At 41.3% G+C, this 21,398-nt stretch overlaps 3 protein-coding genes across 4 annotated transcripts; 2 read left to right on the top strand and 1 right to left on the bottom strand.

Annotated features, from left to right (window-relative positions):
• Positions 1-1,469: 1,469 nt before the first annotated feature.
• Positions 1,470-5,273, top strand: uap1l1 (UDP-N-acetylglucosamine pyrophosphorylase 1 like 1). The gene is made up of 9 exons (XM_028417508.1): positions 1,470-1,835; positions 2,318-2,522; positions 3,052-3,227; positions 3,305-3,477; positions 3,618-3,811; positions 3,928-4,068; positions 4,170-4,355; positions 4,816-4,882; positions 4,981-5,273. Exons 1-9 carry the CDS (start codon positions 1,556-1,558, stop codon positions 5,065-5,067), a joined length of 1,509 nt encoding a protein of 502 aa, XP_028273309.1. The 5' UTR covers positions 1,470-1,555; the 3' UTR covers positions 5,068-5,273.
• A 214-nt stretch (positions 5,274-5,487) lies between these two features.
• Positions 5,488-10,006, top strand: zdhhc12b (zDHHC palmitoyltransferase 12b). Its single transcript, XM_028417509.1, has 5 exons — positions 5,488-6,696; positions 6,893-7,032; positions 7,518-7,610; positions 8,259-8,425; positions 8,508-10,006. Exons 1-5 carry the CDS (start codon positions 6,600-6,602, stop codon positions 8,821-8,823), a joined length of 813 nt encoding a protein of 270 aa, XP_028273310.1. The 5' UTR covers positions 5,488-6,599; the 3' UTR covers positions 8,824-10,006.
• A 186-nt stretch (positions 10,007-10,192) lies between these two features.
• pkn3 (protein kinase N3) lies at positions 10,193-20,620 on the bottom strand. 2 transcript variants are annotated; one of them, XM_028417506.1, is made up of 22 exons: positions 20,396-20,620; positions 18,570-18,846; positions 18,237-18,406; positions 17,641-17,764; positions 17,037-17,209; positions 16,744-16,954; positions 16,476-16,658; positions 16,204-16,313; positions 15,145-15,288; positions 14,932-15,007; positions 14,502-14,661; positions 13,723-13,810; positions 13,549-13,607; positions 13,359-13,428; positions 13,067-13,158; positions 12,563-12,739; positions 12,417-12,479; positions 12,247-12,323; positions 11,915-12,057; positions 11,309-11,416; positions 11,076-11,156; positions 10,193-10,875 (listed from the first exon to the last, which is right to left on the bottom strand). In XM_028417506.1, the coding sequence occupies exons 1-22, from the start codon at positions 20,414-20,416 to the stop codon at positions 10,675-10,677; spliced, it is 2,808 nt and encodes a 935-aa protein (XP_028273307.1). In that variant the 5' UTR covers positions 20,417-20,620; the 3' UTR covers positions 10,193-10,674. The 2 variants fall into 2 exon arrangements, with proteins under 2 accessions (XP_028273307.1, XP_028273308.1); XM_028417507.1 differs by having other exon boundaries at positions 10,194-10,875; positions 17,037-17,188.
• Positions 20,621-21,398: the final 778 nt, after the last annotated feature.

Below are 21,398 nucleotides of genomic sequence, written 5' to 3'. Positions count from 1 at the left end.
ACCACACCAGCCCAGGACCTCCACATCCAGCAGGTTCACCTCCGAGATCGTCTGAGACCAGCCACTCAGACAGCTGCTGAAACAATTGGTTTGCATAACCAAACAATTTCTGCACAAACTGTCAGAAACCGTCTCAGGGAAGCTCAACTGCATGCTCGTCGTCCTCATCGGGGTCTTAACCTGACTCCAGATCGTCGCTGTAACAGACTTGAGTGGGCAAATGCTCACATTTGATGGCGTCTAGCACGTTGGAGAGGTGTTCTTGCATGGCCAGCATACTCACCGGACATGTCACCCATTGAACATGTTTGGGATGTGCTTGACCGGCGTATACGACAGCGTGCACCAGTTCCCACTAATATCCAGCAACTTCGCACAGCCATTGAAGAGGAGTGGACCAACATTCCACAGGCCACAATAGACAATCTGATAAACTCTATGCGAAGAAGATGTGTTGCACTGCATGAGGCAAATGGTGGTCACACCAGATACTGACTGGTTCTGAGTCCCCAGACCGCCAATAAAGCAGAAACAAACTGCACATTTCAGGGTGGCCTTTTATTGTGGGCAGTTTAAGGTACACCTGTGCACTAATCATGATGTCAGATCAGCATCTTGATGTGGCACACCTGTGAGGTGGGATGGATTATCTCAGCAAAGCAGAAGTGCTCACTATCACACATTTAGACAGATTTGTGAACAATGTTTGAGAGGAATGGTAATATTGTGTATCTGGAATGAAGTTTAGATCTTCAAGTCCATCTCATGAAACATGGGAGCAAAAACAAAAGTGTTGCGTTTATATTTTTGTTGAGTGTATATACCAAGCACACACACACCCGTACCCATACACACTTCTACTTAAATTAAAAACAAAATAAAAAGATACGAACCAAGGAAATGCCATCATTACTTGTAAGGTTTTCAATGTGAGGGGACACTGAGGAAATGGAAATACACACCCAAGAAATCCATAAATCAAATAATCCATAAAATCAAACAGTCTAACAAACAATAAAAAATAAAAATAACAACTGACTTTGTCACTACATGAGAAGTGTTTGCTTCTTTTGCATCTATACCAAAGGCCATTTGTAGTTATAGTATATAGTATTTTCTGCTAAGTAATCTATGAATCTCAATAAATAATCCAATACATTAGATCAAACAGCTTGTATTATGATCACTTGAATTTTGTTAAAGAGAAGATAAGTGTACTGAAGCATAAGGTGTGTTTGATCTGACAATGGTTTGTTCAGCAGAGACGGTGAGCAGCAGTCAGCTGATGAGCAGTTCCCTGCTGACTGTGTGTTTTTTTCCACCGGGCTGTAGATACATACAGTGGCTTGTGTAAGCATGTACCGGTATAAAGACGCCTTTGCCTCTTTGCTGCGCTGTATCCTGTTCTACCGCAGGATCCCTGAGCTCCGGTCACGAGGTGCGCGTGACACACACCCACTTCCCAGAAAGCATCACGCTCCTTCTGCCTGAGCGGAGCAGGAAGTTGAATGTTTTTTAAATTTTCTTCTCTGCTGCTCCGATAACGAGACGCAAAATGCCTTCCTTGGTGGAAGTAAAGCAGGGCTTAGAGAGCGCGGGGCAGGCTCACGTCCTGCAGTTTTGGCCGGAGCTGAGTGAAGAGGAGCGAACCGTCTTCCTCCAGGAGCTAGCTCAGCTGGATCTGCAAGGGCTGAAGGAGCACTGTGAAACGGCCGCCAAGGCTGCAGCCTCCCCGCCTGCCAGCCTGGACCAGCACCTAGAACCAGTCCCTCCTGAGTGCATCGGCAGCGTGAGGAGAAGTGACAGAAAGTTTCTGACAGAGTGGGAGAATGAAGGTGAATGGAGCACATTGTAGAAGCAATGAGCTGCAATACTGCAAGTTTGTTTTCTCATAGCACTGCTCTCATTACTGGGGAGGCATAGAATTCCAGCCATCAGCATCATGCTTTGTGCTAATGTTCATAGTGATTAATACAATTTTTTATGTAAACAAAAACTGTTCCCTTAAATGAGCACAGAGGCCACCAAAAGTATTTCTTCTTAGGAAACTGAATACTGCAAGTCAGCACTGTGGTCACCTGTTACAGTGCTGACTTTCATTGAGCCATAATAGAAACATGACAAATGGTGGCTGCAATCTTTTTATATATTGAGTCACAGAGTGGGATTGCATGCAAGAAAACCTTAATATTCCCTCTACTCCAGGCTCAGTCACCCTTTGTTTGTGTCTTTAACAGCAGATATATTTTTTTAAAAATCATTAAAGCCTACTTACATACATCCTGCTGCTGCCCACGGTCTCACTGTGTCCCCACAGGCCTGCTGCAGATCTCAGAGAATCATGTTGGAGTCCTGCTCTTGGCTGGTGGTCAGGGGACACGTCTTGGTGTTCAGTATCCCAAAGGGATGTATAATGTAGGGCTGCCAAGCGGCAAGACTTTATATCAGATCCAGGCTGAACGCATCCATAAAATCCAGGAGCTCGCAGAGAGCAGGCACGGCTCTAAATGCACCGTTCCATGGTAAGATTATATGGTCCTCTACTCCAAGGCTTATTCAGTCAGTGTAACCTTGCTCGCTACCCACTGCCGGGTCTTTTTATTATTATTACACATGAATGAGTTGCTTAAAGGGATTATTTGTTAAGAAAAAATCCTTAAACCGTTTACATCAGGAAATGTTAACTAACAAATGAGAAGGTTTTATTTGCACAAAAAGGAAACATTAACCTGCTGTGTCTAAAGTCTAAAGAAACCAGTGCACCTCCGACAGGTTTATACCTTAGAATGATTGGTTGAACTTGACTCAAGATCTTTGAGATCTCTTTCTGTAATGTTTAACATTCAACCAGTGGGGTTGTTAGCATTAGCCCACAGATCATAATAAAATGGATTTCCATACCAGATGGATGTCACCCATTTTTGAAGAGCTGTTTGGTGTCCCTGTTGTGCATGGGACAGGAATCAGTGGGGTTGCCGTTTTGGGAAACAGTCATTGTAAACACAGTCTTTGCGAGGTGTATTTATCAGCAGGATTATCACAACTCCTCAGGTACATAATGACCAGTGAGTTCACTCTGACTCCCACTGAGAAGTTCTTTAAAGAGAACAACTACTTTGGTCTGGAGCCATCAAACATCGTAATGTTTGAGCAAAGGATGATCCCGTCTGTGACCTTTGATGGAAAGGTCATCCTGCAGGAAAAAGGGAAGATCGCCATGGCACCAGGTAGGTTCACATGAGTTCATTAAGAAGACCAATAAAAGACCAGAACATCAGAGAATTCACCATTCCTTTGATTTCAGATGGTAATGGAGGGCTGTACCAGGCGCTGGTGGACAATAAGGTTCTAGAGGACATGAAGAAGAGGGGAGTGGAGTACTTGCATGTGTATTGTGTCGACAACATCCTGGTTAAGATGGCTGACCCTGTGTTTATTGGCTTCTGTGTGAGCAAAGGGGCTGACTGCGGGGCCAAGGTGGAGTAATACAGCGTCCCACACATAGAAAAGATTGCATTAAAGGAACAATACAGTAGTTTTCAACAAGTTCAAATATTCAAAGTATATGTAGGCATGATGGCATAATTTTGTCTCCTGTTCTCTCCCCTCTGTTTCAGGTGGTGGAGAAGGCATACCCTGCAGAACCAGTGGGTGTGGTTTGCAGGGTGAGAGGGGTCTCTCAGGTGGTAGAGTACAGCGAGATTCAACCTGAGACAACGGAGCTCCGAGGAGCTGGAGGGGAGCTGGTGTACAATGCTGGAAACATCTGCAATCACTTCTTCACCAGGAGCTTCCTGCAGGACGTAGCAGAGTAAGAAGAAAAAACCAGTAATCTGTGAGATGACACCATGATGTTGTGTGTATTCAAGGTTCATGGTGTTTGTGAGGAAAACATTTGATATCCTGATAATTCTTTTCATTTTACAGGAATTTTAAGGGCCAGCTTAAACAGCATGTTGCCATTAAGAAAGTGCCATTTGTGGACACATGTGGGAACCAAGTCAAACCCACAAAACCAAATGGCATTAAAATGGAGAAGTTTGTTTTCGACGTCTTCCCATTTTCGAGGTAAGCATTATTACTGGCTCAGCATGCAGCGATGTCTTTGTACTGAACACGAACATGTTACTTCTTCAGCTTGTTAAAACATTGCTACCTGTCTTTGGAAGGAACTTTGTTGTTTTTGAGGTTGTGAGGGAGGATGAGTTTTCGCCCCTGAAAAATGCAGATGGAGCAGCCACAGACAGCCCAACCACAGCCAGGAATTCACTGCTGGCTCAACACTGCCAATGGGCGGCAGCCGTCGGGGCCACACTGCTGGATGAACATGGGAACACTCTGCATCCTACAGCCAGGTCAGAGGACGATATACATCCTAACACCTAACAATGCGATCAGCTGATAAACACACTCAGTTCCGTGCTCACTGTCAAAGGAACAGAAACTCTTTCTCTGCATGTCTGAGGTTACTGAACCATACTCAGAGTATTATAGCACAGTAGCTTGCAGTTGGCGCATGCCCTGTATGCAGAAGCTTAGCAGAGCTGCACACTGTGCCTTTACCTGTCAAATGAACTACTGAGTGTAAGGAAAGAATAACAAAGGATGTGACTTGGAGCGCACACAGCATTTTTGAATTCTCTGCTGGTTTTCTGACAACCTCACAGAAACAGCAAAGCTGCAGGAGGTTCTGTCAGCAACTTTTTGATTTCTCTTTACTTTAGCACCACCTGCTGGTAGAAGTATAAATACACTGCTGAAAGTGATTAGATGTTAGGCTTTATGGTTGTATTTATTGATGATTTTTTTTTGCAGTGTGTCAGCAGGGGGTGGTCTTCCAGCACAATTTGAGATTTCACCTCTGGTCTCCTACTTTGGAGAGGTGAGAACACAGCGTGTGTTCAGATGCTTGTGTACAGACATCATAGCATCTATCATGAAGACATTTACACGTTATTATTCTCTCCTTTAATCTGACAGGGCCTGGAGCAGCTGCTGACAGGGAGGACACTGAAAACTCCCTTCGTTCTGGACGACCAAAGGGCCAAAGAGCTGCAGGATCAGTAGCATTTCTCTGTTCTACATGGGTGGAAGTCTTTTGGTAGTTTAAGCTTATAAATGCACAATAATTAAAAACAAAAAATCAACTGTGATTGTAAACATATCAGACTTCCATTTCATGCATCTCATCATTGTTGTTTAAAGCTACATGGGGTGGGAACAGCCATAAACAAAGAAGGGATCCAGGAGGAGTTATGGGGCTCAAAATAAGCAACACATAATCAAATAATGATAAATATATATATATATATATATATATATATATATAAATATATATATATATATATATATATATATATATATATATATATATATATATATATATATATATATATATATATATATAAATATATATATAAATATATATTTATATATATATATATATATATATATATATATATATATATAAATATATATATATATATATATAAGAAAATGCTGGTGACTTGTTTTGACAATATATGTATCAATATACTGATACCACTGCTTGTCTGTGCTAATTAGTTCAAAGGGAAGTTAAGCTGGCTCAGATATATGCCTTTAACATTCTTCTTTTCAAAATAAAACAGCTCCTCTACTGTAAGAAAAATAACTTTTCATGTAAAGTACCATGTCATCTTACATTTCAGTCATGACTTGAAATCTGATGATACTGACAGAAAATTAATTTTAGTCTAAAATTTTGCTTTTACGTTCCTTCACTCCCTTCAGGTCTGTACTGTAAAGATGAAGCAGCCACAGGTAAACGGACACCAAAAACAAACATGCTGTACAGTGTTGTGTTTCAGGGTCAGTGCTGGTGCTGAGGTCATGTAGACAGAATCAATAAGCTCAGGAGGTCAGGTCTCTGCAGGTGCTTCACACACCTTACCTGACAGCTGGTTGGTTTATATGTTGACTTTGCAGTATGATATTTTTTATATGAACTGTTCTTGGTTGTGCGGATGGGTTTTGATTGCATTTGTCTGATTGTGAAGATTATTATCTTAAAATGGGTTTTCCCTTAAATTATATGTCTCAAATGTGTATTTATATTACGTTTTATCACCCCCCCCCTTTCTCCCCTTCCTCCTCACTTCTCTGTCCGCGAGCGCTGCATCCCCCCCTACCACGCAGTCTCATTGAGTCTCGTGACCTACGTTAGCCAATCACAGCCGACAACTGTGAGGCAAACGACAATAAATAACAAATCCACTGTTTGAAACGCACAGTTTGTGTTGAGTGATAACTGCGGGACCCCGCTGCTCTTATTTTGACCTATAAATGAATCTTAAATTCAGATATTACATTTAGACTCATATTTAATTCAGTGTTTGGCTCAGGCACGCGAAATAACGTGAACGCCGCAGGCGCGCGCAGACGTCCGCCCGTTATTTCTCATCAATTCTGTGTCGACATTAATGTTTGTTGTTGTTAGCTTGCTTAGCTGCTTAGCCGTTTGCATATCATTTTATCCACAGTTAGCTTGTAGCTAACTTATCGTTGACTGTCCTGTCACTGACAGACCCGTCCTGGTCCAGCTCTAATATGCTAGGACCATGTTCAAAAATGTTTTCGGCTCAGGGTTTCTGGTGAGGACTGCTCATGTGATTCTGACATGGGTTATAACGTTAATACTCTTCCTACACGACACAGGTAAGTGTGTGACACAGCGACACGGCAAAGTATTAGTTTATATAAGACACCAATAGATGCTGTGTTGATGTAGCTGTAGTGTATCAGACGCTAGCTATGTGAGAAGACTGCTGTCCTTAGCATGAGTGTGTGTGGGCTTGTTTGCTGTTCTCAGCAGTGTGTTCAGTGACATGTTGTCCCATGTGTTTGGTTAAAGAGCTGAGAAAGCAGGAGGAGACAGGCCAGCTGGTCCAGCCTGTGCTCTTCGTCCTGCTGGTGCTGGTTTCGGTGCTGCTGTATTTCGCAGTTTCTCTGATGGACCCTGGTTTCATCCTGTCTGATGACAGTGACCTGCAGGTAAGACAACAAACCTCATTCTGCAATCACCAGTCTCTGTCAGGATGGGTGCTATAAAGACTTAAATCAGATAATGTTAATCCGTTAATCTTAATGTTATGGCTGGAACCAGAAGCCTGTTTATTTATCTATTGTTGGATTAAAAAAACTCATATGTGTGAAAGACAGTTAATAATATTTCTTATTAAAGGCTTCAGTAACATTTATCGATTTCTAACTCTTTCTCTTACTGCATCCTGTAGCATTGCAGATATATTGTGTTGCAGTGCAGGTGCTGCCTGCATTTGATGTATGCCTGTTTTGCTGTGAGTCCATTATTAGTCAGGGGATGTGATATTGACTAAGGTTTGAAAATCCCTACTAAAGAAATTCAGCATGGACTCTCTCATTATGTGTTATTTCAGTGTCATTGTGGTTGGTGTTGATTGTTGTATGTGTTGGAAGCAGTAAGTCTTTTGACCAGTTTGTGACCTGTGCTGTTCCAGTTCACGCTGGGAGTGACTGAGGAGCAGCAGGACATGATCCCGCCCAGCACCAAATCTCTGCGACAGCGCCGCTGTGGACACTGTCTGCTGCAGGTATGCCGCCCCCCGCATTACAAATGCCGCTGTCTGCTTATGTGGCATACGGCTGTTATTTCAGCATGAGAACACTTTCACACTGAATAACACAACTAGAATGCAGATTAGTGAATTCATTTTTTTCACGTGACTACTGGCTGCAAGTGAGTCAACCGTGGCTATCCTGCTGTGCTACAGTCTCTGGCTGAGAGAGTTGTGTGTTTTAAAACAGCTGGTGGGTTTTGGGGGTTAAGTTCTTATTCTTCCAGTTAATGTCAAACATCCAAAATGCATCCGAGTGTGAACAGGATGAAATGAAGGAGAAACACAGGCTCTGTCCTCGCCTGCAGGGTTACACAACTTGTAACTGTGTAGCTCTCAGACTGAAATGTGACACTTGAAGTTCTTGTAGGACTTGTAGGATCCCTCTGTGGTATAGAATATCAAATGGGTCAACACGCAGTACAGGTCTACATTACACAGGTCTACTCTACAGCTTTTCAGTTTACTGACTATAGAACAAAAACAATAATAAGTAAAAACCAACCCCTCAAAGGGACAGAGGGTATTTAGTCCAAAACACTGAACTCTGCTTCACCTGCACATTGATCCTCACCCAGATTCATACTTGTGTTGTTCTAAATACAATGTTTTTTCTGCAAGCAGCAGCCAATGAGATCAAAGCACTGCCAAACGTGTCAGCACTGTGTCCGGCGTTACGACCATCACTGCCCCTGGATTGAAAACTGCGTTGGTGAAAGGAACCACCGCTGGTTTGTGATGTATCTAGCCATCCAGCTGGTGGTGCTGCTGTGGGGCTTGCACATCGCCTGGTAAGTATGACTTTTCAGATTTTTCTGACTATTGCTGCAGCTGCAGAGCGCCTAATGCACTGCTGCTTTCCTGTTTCTGCAGGACGGGTTTCAGCTATGCGCCCACCTGGCAGCTGTGGCTGCGCACAAACAGCGTGCTCCTGGCCGTGGCTGTGCTCGTGGCCCTGCTTTCACTCATTGTACTGCTTTTACTTGGCTCTCACCTCTACTTGGTTTCTCTCAACACCACCACGTGGGAGTTTATGTCACGCCACCGCATCTCCTACCTCAAACACTGTGGTGCAGATGAAAACCCTTTTGACCGTGGGACCTTCCACAACCTCTGGGGTTTCTTCTGTGTGTGGGGCACAGTGGTGTGGGAGCAGGTGTACTTCAGGCAGGGCAGTGACCAGGTTTAGGAGCATGTGGATATCACTCATGAACAACCTTTAGAACATGCACTTGACCAAAATATTAGGGGATAAACTATCCTTGTGTGCAGTTTACCTTTACATAGGCACGTGTGTTGTTGTGCCATAAATCTGAAACATTTTTCTTCTCCTCAGTGGACTGCTTGCTTATGTCATTTTGCAGTGTTGCATTCCTGTTTTTCCCTCCTCCCAGGTTTCACTGTCATCAGTCAAAATGTGTGTGTTTCCAAAATATACTGTATCTGATCTTAGTAGAGGCAACCAGCAGAACGGCATTTCTTCTTATTCTAGCAAAGTTTACAAATATTCAAGTGTACTCCCTAAAATAGGCAATTATCTACCTTTTCTGCACAGTTTTCACTGCTCTGGTGAAGTCATGAAGTCTTTGTTTACACACATTCCTGTCTCTACCATTTGTGTGAGGAGGAAAATCTCCTGGTGACCTGACTGACGGACTGTTGCTGAGGTTTACTTTCAATACAAGTCAGCAAAGATTTAGATGCATGTGTAGACAATCCAAATGTATGGTGGTTGGTGTCAGATCCTGGTATTTTTTTAGTGTAGCAGGTTCCTTCAAGGCAAGGCAAGGCAAGGCAAGCTTTATTTATATAGCACCATTCATACACAAGGCAATTCAGAGTGCTTTACATAAGATGAAATCACAGAATAAAAACATTTTAAAACATTAAATTAAGAAGGAAATTAAAATCATAAAAAGAATAAAATCATAAAAGACATCAAATAAAATCAGGATGATTAAATGAGAAGAGTGCAGTTCAGTTGTTTATGTGATGAGTAATTTATATTGCACAGAGGTTAAACAGGGTGCACCTGATTCATCAGCTTTTGATTATGAAACTTGTCTTGTTCCTAGCATTTAAACAAACCATGATGTAGAGGGTATTCTGACTTTCAGTGGACCAGCTATTTTATATTGTACATACTTTTTAACTATTTTGAAGCAGAAAATGTCTTTAGATTTTTGTACGACTGTTTTAACAGAGTGACTGAAGCCTGTGGAACATTAGAGCGTTGAGTGCAATACTTTCCATTTGAGCTTTTTTCTTGTGCAATAGTAACCTTGTAAGACAGCAATAAATGTGGTGTTCAATGTACAAGACTTGTGTCGGACAAAACGAAGACCCCTCTTAAGAGTCATTTTTAGTGAAAGCCCTGGTTTATACAAATTAACATTTAACTCATGTTGTAAGGTGTACTTTTTAATTATATGCAATTCTGTCATGCAATGTTTTTTACTACTTTGAAATGACTGTATACATCAATAAATATTTCATGAGCAGTTTCCTGGTCAAAGTCCAGCATTTATACATTTATTCATTAATATTTACCTTCATGTTCTTTAGAATGTTTGCTCTATATAGGCAATAATGTCAATAAAAGCTTTCTAATAGACATTAATATTCAAATGTAGCAGTGCACATGGCTTTTTTCAGCATTGTACATTCCATCAATATATCAGGTTGACATAAAATGATTACATGTAAAGATACATTCAATGCTTTTAGTGAAAGCCTTCAGTTGAATCTTCATTAAGATCACAAATATTTACAGAGTAGTACTTTGGGATTGAGAGGACAGTGCCGCTCTTCATTTGTACAACAAAAAATCCTTCATCTTTGTAAACATTAAGTCTTAGTCTTCCTGCTTTGGTGCTAAAGCAGGACAAAATCCATTTGGCAGGGGAAAACATGTTAAAAAGGTTTAACTAAATCAAATCCAGCCTGGTAAGAGCAGTGTCTTAAGGACTTTGTAGTGTGTTGGCATGAAGTGGCCACTGAGTTTCTCTGCCTCTGCTCTGCATTGTAAATAATCCTCTGCTCATCTCATGAAAGAGAAGTCAAAGTCCCCAAAGATTTCCTGCTGCTCAGCAGTGAGGATGCACGGCGTCCGAGGGAGGGTTAGGACTGGCTTCAGACGAGTGAACTCTTCATCGAAGTTACTGACATCCTGAGGAGCTCTGATGACCGGAAGGAAAGGAGGGCTGACCTTCTTGGCCAGCAGTGCACTCCAGTCCATTCCCTGTTGACAGACAGCAATATTTCCATCAGTGCTGCAAGGATGTGTTACTGTGTGCCTTAATATTAAGCAACATCCTAAACTGGCCTTTTTGTAGCAGTCAATAATTGCACTAATAAAAATAACCAGATATAACCAAAGTTATATCTGCCTCCTGACAAACAGCTGTTTTCATTGGTTGCAGTGCCTGTCTAAATAATGACCTGGAAGAATTTATGTCTTTTGATCGCTGAGGCGTCTTCCTCTCCGGCTCCGAGTCTCATCTCAGGATTTTTCTGTAGCAGCTGGAACAGTGAGAGCAATGTAAGAAGGTACATAAAATATTCAGATCATAAAAATGTAATGACATACGGATGCACTTTAGGTCGTGATAAAAGCTACAAAAAGTGATTTTGTAAACTAAAGCGATAAAAACTCCAACTGACTACAGCCCAACCTTTTGAATGAGGGACACAGACTCAGGGGAGAGGAAGCGAGGGTAGTGCACGTCATCATTGACAATGCTGTCAAACACTTCCTCCTCATCATCACCTGGGAAAGGAGACTGAAAAAACAGAGAGCTGCGTCAGCTTTAAAGTGTTCTTTACACTAAGGACTGTGTTCTTATCTGCATTTGTAAGTGTCATAACAGCCATAGTCAGGGCCAAAGATTCTAACAGTTATTATCCTGCAGGATCATATAATAAGAATAATAAGAATCATATAATAATAATATATAATAAGGATCAGCAGGGCACTAGAATCTTTGGTCCAGGCCCTATCAGCAGTCCACAGGGCTGTTTTGGTTGTGACTCTGTCCATGGTGCTGAAAGAGCACATGGATTTGTCAGTTTCATCTTGGATCTGTAATATTCTCTAGACTATATACTCTAAATTTACTACTATATTGTAGCCTATGTATTCTGTAGAGTAATACTTTAGGACATATTGACTAGCAGTCTCTTCTAAGCCATTTCTAAGCTGTTGCTCTGCACTGCTGATTTTATTACCACCACTTTGTCCTACAAACTCAGCATCAGCTGACTCTGTGGCTTCTCCTAACCTCTCCAACCAGCATCTCATAGATGAGGACTCCAAGCCCCCACCAGTCCACACTGCGGGTGTAGTTGTTGTCTGTCAGCACCTCTGGAGCTAGAAACTCTGGTGTACCACAGAAAGTAGACGTGCGATCTCCATGGCCCATTCCTACACAGTGCAGCTTTAGTTACATATCTTAACAGGCAAATGATTACACGGTCACTCAGCTCAAAGAAAAATTATTTAGCAGTTTTTGTGGATATAAACTTCAAAATTCAATTGTAATACAACAGTTACTGCCTTTTTACAGTCATATAGAAAGTGCAGAGTGCAGTGTGTAATAATCCAGCTCCATACCTTCTTTGCATAAACCAAAATCGGCTATCCTGACGAAACCATCTGCATCCATTAAGAGATTATCCAGCTTCAGATCTCTGTCAGACACACAAACATACAGAGACTACATTATACTGGATGCTGCAAACACGCAGCTAGTACTGTATGTCTGGAGAAACAGAAGCACTCACCTGTAGATTATTTTATTTTGGTGGAGAAACTCCAGACCCAGAAGCACACATGAGGAGTAAAACCTTCAACACAAGAAGAGATGGATAAACATACTGAATTGTTCTGCCAGTGGACCTTTGGGTCACAGATAGAGACGTGCGCTCACCGAGCCTGCTTTTCAGTAAAGATGCTGGTGTGGATGTGTGTCATGAGGTCTCCTCCAGGTGAGTACGCCATCACAAAACACACATGATCTGCCGTCTGGAAGCAGCCGTACAGGTTCACCAAGAAAGGATGCTGAGAAGTGTTGATGACCTCAAAGATCCTCTTCTCACACATGAGACTGAAAGCGAACACAACTGTATTTGTGGAGCTGACGGGGTGACACTGCAGTGTTTATTTAATAGCAGAATGGCCTCACAACACTGACCAGCCTATTTCTGCTCATTAAACACAAGGGACGACATAAGGTCACATGATTATAACTTTTAAAAAAAGATTACAAATCCATAAGATCTAAAGCCTATTTTTTATTAGAAATGATCATGGTATAGCCAGCAGAAGCTACAGCTAGCTGACAAACTGGAAAAACATGCCTCAATGAAGTGTCACTGACTTGTAAAATGTCTCTCCTACTTTTTAGAGTAACAACTGTGCCGTGGTTGCTTACCTGTCAACTTCATCGCGTGTCACAATGTCACCTTTTTTCAGGGCTTTGATGGCATACAATTTGCCTGACTTCTTATACTCTGCAAGCAGCACCTTGGGTAAAAAAAGAAAAAGAAAAAAAAGAGCAGGGTTTGATTCATACTAACCTTCGGATGTTTTTAAAGGATGCAGACATGACCTAGCAGAGATGGACTGATGAAGGAGTGTGATGCAGGGGGACATGGATATCTGGATCCTGACTGGACTCAGGCTCTGGCACTTTTATAAGTACACTGCACAAACATAATATGTACCTTTCCAAAGTGACCTCTTCCAAGGACTGACATGCAATTGAAGTCCTCCAAACGAAGTCCTCCATCCTTCCTTTATGAGGTGACCAAACATAACATACATTTGTTAAAAATAACCATTAATGTTTTCCCTCCAGCCTGCTTAGGAACATCAGTCAGTCAACAACAAAGGTACACATGTACTAAGACTTACTGTAGTGGTGGATAAGAGGGTTGTCTCTTTGGCTTTGGGTTCTTGTTCTCACCAGGAGACTGTTTTTTTCCAGCAAGACACACAGATACATTGAATTATTCAACACAAAAGACAACAAAGAACAGAAGAACAACCGTGCTTGAACACTTTCTTTTTACTATCACTGCTGCTTACCAGTGGCGAGTCTTTAGTGTTTCTTGTGCAATGTGGAGATCTGCCTGGTGACTCTTCAGTAAAATTCAGCTTCACCACAGCAGGTTCTCTAGAAAATAAAAAGACTGTTTTTTATTTCACCGCATACCAAAACACAGCACAACACCATATTACATGTCAGTCTATTGCTGTTTTTCCACTGAAAACCAGTATCATAACTTGTTCTATTCATTACACAAGGAATATATGCATGTTTAATGTTCAATGTATTCTCCCCTTTACGGATTATTGGAATCCTACTGCCTATAAAAATACAGAGGACATACAGTAAATCATAACAAAGGAATTTGGCACTCTCTGAATGCAGGTCAGTGATTAACCATCATTTGATGCTCTAGTGAATATGTGGGGCAACATGGTGTGTGTGGGACTGAGTAAAAATAAACTCTGTGTGTGTTCATTGCAATGAATGGGAATGTGAATTATTGAGAATTTGGTCAAAAATAATATGATAAATCAGGCTTAGTAGGTTTACACACTACCTGCTAACTGGAAATACTATCACTGTACAAACACTGTTGTTGTCTAAACTCTGAATACAGGTCAGTAATAATGCTGTCCAGCAATGAAGTCACATTCTCTTTACTCTCACATAACATGAGTGGCCTGAAAAACAGCCTCAGGTCATTGTGAAAAGCTAAGCAATCAAGTTAATAGCTGACTTTTGTAGCTTCTCGTTTATAGATGTGACAAAGAGATGTTTCTGGGTCACAGTGTCTACAGACAGTACAGAGCCTTACTGTGCAGGAGAAGTGCTGGATAATGTGGGGCCAGTGTTAGAGCCTGCTAATGGAGGGCTCAGAGGTTCCAAGGAGTTGCAAGGAGGCAGGATGCTCATCATTAAACGGCCCCAAGTGGCAAAGTTCATGTTCATCTGGGCAGCACGCAAGAAGTTCTTCCCTGTTATGAGAAACACAAGAAGAAATTCCCCAGTGTGGTTTGATGTCTCAGAAGACAATGTCTTGTAATAACTAAAAGTTTGGTGATACTAATCCATGTGTAAACAAAAATACAGCACATTGTCTTTGAGCAATCAATAGTGTGAAGGTGGCAACAAAAAATACATTAAGAACAGGAAACGCAGAGTAGTAGTTAGTCCAATTTAGCTCTTACAAGAAATTGCCTCTAAAGCAAGAAATGGCAGAATGAAATATGAACAAACATTCTGACCTTTTTCTTTAGGGAAAATTCTCCTCTGTCTCTGCAGTTTAGCAGGACGCTCAATAACAGGATTGATAAATGTCACCTGGAAATGAACAGAGGAGCCAGTTATGCCACATATTAAGTGTTTGCAGCACAATCACTTCAAGTGCAACTTGATCACAAAGGAAAGTGTAAGAGTGGTAAGTAAACTGGTTGGAGAATAACATGAAAAGTGAGAACCTCAATGAATAGGATGCCCTGAGGCTCCAGCTGGAGGCACATGCCATGTCGGCGGTTATCCAAGAAGTCTTCCAGCCGCAGGAACTTCACTGCACTTAGCGCTCGCCAGTCCTTCCAGTAAACCGCAATTTCCAGTTCCCTGGACTAGATCAACACACACATTACAAACACTCATAAATGATTATCATATTATATTTCAAACTAACCTTCCTTTCTTAATAATTTTGGATTATAACACGTTACAACAGTGGCCTCATGTCTTCATCTTTTCCCGTTGGCTGGGGCCCAGAGGTGGAAAGTACTTATCTTAGAGTTATACGAGGATGCATCACTCTGTATAATCATTTCTTGTTTGTTTGTAGACGGTGATTGTCTCTACTTCATGAAGCAGACTGTTGCTGTATTGCATGTACTATTTGTAGACACTGACGTCTACAAATCACTGGGTTTCCTAATTACCAATTACCTTAGCAAAATGCCTCGAAAGCCACAAACAACAACTCCCAGCACTAGTGAACTAACATTACAGACTTTCCCTTTAAAATGCAAAGTCTAATAGTTAACCAGAGAAAATCCGAACTGCATTATTGGAACACAAGTCTTAAGCAGGGATGCTGGGCGTGTGTGGGTAAAGCCAGATTAGAGCAAATGTCAGAGGATTAGCAGTGGGATTACATGAGTGTGGTAGAAGTTTCAGTATCAAAGATATACTTGGCCATTCTGACTCCCAGATGGACAAGAAGAATTCTGTGTAATTGTTTTCTGTCTGTTAGTAGATGCTCACCATATGCTGTGACTCAGATGACATTAGTAGTGCATTGGAAGGCACTGAAAGATACTGAGACACTAATAAATTAAGGTGTCTCTGTTGGTTTTCTGAAAACCGTTCATCTACTTGACTACAAACTCCCCAGCTAAACCTCCAGGAGACCAGGATCCGTGCAGGTCCCTTTGTCTGTGCCCAGACAACTGTCGGGTTAATAAGTGAGAGAAAAAGTTGACCCCATTCCATTCAAATCTTTGAAGCATCTGAGCTGCTCGTTAGTGAAATCCACTCACCCGTTCCAGTTCAATACTGAAGTTTTGGCCCCAGGTCTCTTTTCCAGGTGGCCTCCAGTGTGTGCGCCCCACTATCCTGTTGTCCACCTTCAGCAGAGCACTTACCTCCGCTGTAACAAAACACATACACACTAACATTCTGAAACTATGAAGAACAATACACACTGATGCACTGCATTTCCCCTGAATTCTAATGTGGTTTCATCTATCTTAACAACATTAGGACACTAAAATGTGCAAACAAAAGTAGTTAGGCTGCAGTGTTGTCTTACATGACAGGTCATCAGCCTTTGTTGTCTTGCCATTGGCACTGCGCCCTGACAGGCCAGCTCTCATTTTCAGAGACTTTCCTTCTGACGTGCTTCCAGGAGTGGTTGAGACACTGGTCACACGACCACGCCCTGGAACAGATTCCAACAAATCCTGGCAACCCATCAAACACACCTCTAATCGACCTGAGGAAAAGAATATTAGACATCATTCCAAAGTTGAATGAAATAAGAAAATACTGAAAATGGTCACTAATTTTAAATAAACAACCTGTAAGACTTGCTGGTTTAAAGAAGGAGGAAGAGGATGGACCACTGGATTGTTTCTTTGGAGTACCATTGGAGGGCATAGTTCCCATCACTAATTCCTCTTTAACAGAAGCATGTGTGGGATGGTCCTGAGGCAGTTCGCTGAATCGGTGCTCCAGAGAGTGACGCAACAAATCCACCTTCTGAGCTGACTCTTGCATTCGTGCTTGGGCCTGGAACACAAGACGTGTTACACAGCTGAAAGTGGCACTTCTCATGTGATCGGGTGCTCAGGTTATTCCTGCTGGTACACACCTCTGCAAGTATACGACGGTCCTGATTTTTACGGCAACTTAACTGCCTCACCACGTTTTTGGCCCCGTCAGCTACAGCTGATTCAATCTTCAGGCGGTGCATGAGTTCAGCCACCCGCAGCTCCAGAGAACTGATCATGTCCACAGGGTGACCTGAGGGCAAAGGGAGCAGGTCTGACCGCTTTGAGAACATATACTATAAGCACTGTTGTTTAATAAAAGCATATCTTAGCTTGGACATAGTAGAGTAAAGGCATATGTTTGTATATAGCATTGATGTTTTAAATAAGTCATCTGTTTTTAGTAATTAGTCAATCAGCCCATGTAACCTATAATGCAGCTCACTATACCGTTAGAGTCCTTAAGGCCCAAAGCACTGGTTCATTACAGGACTACTGTTGTGCCATTACTGGATCCCTAGAACTGTGCTAAAAGTTGTCTGTGATGTCAAAGCTCTCCTTGTCCATGCTACCTGAGATAAGTCCATATGTTGAAGACCAGTGTGAAAACCCCTGCTATTAACACTGTACCATTAAACTGCATCTAAACTGTTCTAAACTGCAGACATACACTGTACAAGTAAAAGGAAGAAGAAAAAGATTTACCGTTTACACTATCCCGCTCTCCCTCTCTGGCTTGACTGACTTTGATAATCTGCATACGCAGCAACTCGATCTTGGTGCGGCTGTCCTGTAGCATCTGCTGGGCTGTAGACATCATCTTCCTGTCCTGGAATATAAAATGAAAAACCATTCACCATCACAGTGTTTCTAGTTTCCTCAGCTGACATTTGAAAATACCACAGGATTGTGTAGAAGTTCAGAGATCACAAATATGAATAGATGAAGATGGAAACAAGATGTTTGGATTTGAGCTTTCGTTTTGTATTCGTTTTGTTTTGTTGTGTTCTGCGCAGGTGCTTTCAGTTGCATGCAATAATCCTCAGCTTGTTTCAAAGACAACAAAACAAATAGGCAGAGACAAAGCCTGGCATGGTCCACACCCTGGCACACAGTGGTAAATACTTTGCCTGCACTGGTCCAAACTTTATGCAAAGCGTAGTTTTTATGATCGCTGTAGGAAAAAATTATGAGCTCTTTGACCTGTGAGCTGTGAGCAACTTGACAAAAAGTGAATAACCCATGGTTGGGTGGGTGGGTGGGTGGGTGTGTGTGTGTGTGTGGATTGCATTGCACTATACCTTAACCGAGCTGTTGGTATAGGTCTGGATCATGTTCTCTGCCCCCTGCTTAACTTTGGTTTCCATGGTCAGTTGTTTCTTCAGGGTTTTGACTCGAGTGGCCAGGGGTGATGTGACCTCTTCCCAGTGACACGACTCTGCTAAATGTTTGTCTTCTTCCTCCAAGGAGCCTGCGTAAAAACACACGATAATTCAAATAATAAATATCACACACATTTGGTGGATATCAGCTTGAAAAAAATGGTTGCCATATTCCTTCTCCCAAAAAGCACAAAAGTTGACATTTTTAAAAAGGAAAATAACAGCACTGCACTATTATTAAGTATATATTACCGGTGGCACTGTCCTTCTCGGTAGCCATTGACCTTGCATTCAGCTCCTGAAGTTCCCAGTGCAACTGCTCCAGCTTGCGGCTTGAGGCCTTGAGTTGGCCCTCCACATCGGCTGCGCTCTTACGACTGGTGACTGCCCGCCGCAGTCTCTCAGCGGCCTCTTTGATCTTAAGCTCTCGCTGGATCTCCTGCCTGAGCACTGTACGAGCATCTTCCAAACGCTGCTGAAACTCTGGGTCCAGAATATCCCACTTGTCCAAATTCTGCAGGTTTCCACTCTGAAGGACACACCTCAACAAATTAGATCTCTTATGACAGTAAACATATTTATTTCTTCATGCATCATGTGCCAATGTAAATACATTTATTTTGAAGATGTGTTTTTCTTGATCAGATCCTTTATACATGCAATGGATTACTCCTATCTCAGTAGAGTACAGTGTACCAGTGATAGATCAACAACAACAAATGGTACAATGTCTCCCTCTTGGTGAACTTGGTAAAACAGCAGGTTGTTCATTTAAATCAGTACGCTATCAGTGTCATAGATTTAATAACATCTACAAACAACCTTTAAGAACATTATTCAACATCCACTTACATTAACTACACAACCAATCAAAAAAGATCAAGATAAATAAAAAATAGGTCTACCAGTGACAGAAATGTGACAATCGAAAAATCCTGTATCAAAGCTCTAGTCTGACAAGACGTACTTTAGTTAGATTCTATCTTGATTGAGAGCACTCTACTGTAGCACCACCTTCTAATAAATACCTACAGCTTCAAATAATTACCCAGTTACTCCGACAGCTGCTGCACCCATCCTGGGAGGCAGTATGCACCCTGAACATGCCGTCAATCTATTACAAAGCTGAACACAGAGACAACCTTTTATGTGTTCTTTTGGATCGTATGAAGAGTGAACTTCTATCATAGTATAATGACTATAAATAGAAAAGTGTATAAAAGTGTTTAGTACTGTACATGTATCAGCTGTGCTGACATATCAAAGTTTGGGCAAAAGTGGGGGAAAGAAGTCTTTGTTATTAGTGAGAAATATATGATTAAGATGCTATAAAGAAACCATAAACAAATAACTAATTTTCCTTCTAGCAAATGATTTCGGCCCACATAAGATGAAAGCTGCTGAGGTTGGCTCACCTCTGTTGTTAGGTGTTATCTGTATCTATTCATCTCATGATTCATCATCATCTGTACACACCTTCTGCCAATCAAAACAAGTGTTCCTATGAAGAGGTGCTAAATTCATTTGAATTTAGAGTCAATGAATCTAGCATTACATTGATATTGTATATAATAAATGTCACCAAAATATACTGAAGCTTCATAAGTCCTGACATACACTAAAATAAAATGATGTGTTAACATCATGTTAGACTCTACTAAGCTTCTATCTTCTAAGCTATCTTGTTTTTGATGATAAATCCTTCTGCTATGACCAATCATGGTTGCTTATACATTAAAAAATAGTAAACTGTGAATGACTATATTCAAAATAAGCATTAAAATTACGACTCAGAAAATAGTTGAAGGCGATATCCGGGATAGAGCTTAAACATTCGTGTTTTTTGTGTGACTTTCAGGTTTAAGACGTTACAGTAAAACGCCATGGCTATTAAATAGCCACAAAGACAGAGGAAGTAGCTAACCCAAGAGAAGCAAACAAGACAAACAGGAAAATCCAGTGCACCTGTCTGCTAAGGTAGCGACGAAAGGAGCATTTAACTAACCTGAACAACAGAACATGGTACAGATGGTACACTGTGATTTAAAAAATTAGACAAACTGTGAAATTATCGTTACCTGTATTGATGGACCTGACATGGTGGCTGTCAGTCAGTTTTCTGCGCTGGACATTCACACAGACTCAACGAACGCTTAGGCTGCCAACGGTCTTCTTCAGGCCAGAAAGTTGCTGAAACTGCTCTTGAAGGAATGACACGAATGGCTTAAAAAAACTGACAGCGCTGTGCGAAATTCAACGTCTGCTGAGGCGGCTCACAGGAGGATTTCTCTTCTGCTCATCATGGAAACAAATCTGAGAAAAAGTTTGAATTTAGTTTTACAGGGGTTCGAGGCAAAACTGACGTAGCAGGCGGCGGCGGGATTGGTCGGCAGGAGGTAACGACAGAGGCGCTGCAGGAACCAATCAGATTCGATTATTCACTGCACCTGCCGAGATAGACCTGTGATGCGTTTACGGAGCCTGGTTGGTAAAAGGTCTCCGACAGAAAGAAGTTAAATAAATCATTATTATTTATTTATTTATTTATTTATTTATTTATTTATGTGTTTATTTATTTATTTACTTTCTCAATCACTTGCCTGCTTATTTATTTCTGCCTTTTCATATTGGGTGGTTCTACATAATAGACATACAAAAGATAAAAAAAAATAATCCGTGAGGCGGTACTGAATGAAAAACTGTTGAACAATTACTGTTTAATCTTTGGCAGGTCAATCAATCCATTGATTGAGATTAAGAGTACAAATAATGTGGTGCAAAATATTTGGCATGGACGATTTTGAATTTTACATACACTAAAGGTTGTTACTTAAACTGCACCCAACAATGATCAGTTGTCAAAAAGATTGTATCTGATAGATATTCTTGAATTGAAAATATTCATTGGGATAACAGAGCTTCACTTTTAAATATCCCCATGGACTGTGTGTGTGTATGTTGCATTTTTAGCGTGTTTCAAAAAACCTTGGGCAGCATTAAATTGCTCCTTAACACTGAAAGTAGAAAAATAAATTTTCGAAAAAGAGGTGAATGGCTGATGAAGTGTGAAAATACAGAAAA

This window comes from Parambassis ranga, chromosome 12 (assembly GCF_900634625.1).
Source record: "Parambassis ranga chromosome 12, fParRan2.1, whole genome shotgun sequence".
NCBI lineage: Eukaryota > Metazoa > Chordata > Actinopteri > Ambassidae > Parambassis > Parambassis ranga.
The sequence above is the reverse complement of the archived record's forward strand: the minus strand, read 5'-3'. Positions and strand labels throughout refer to the sequence as shown.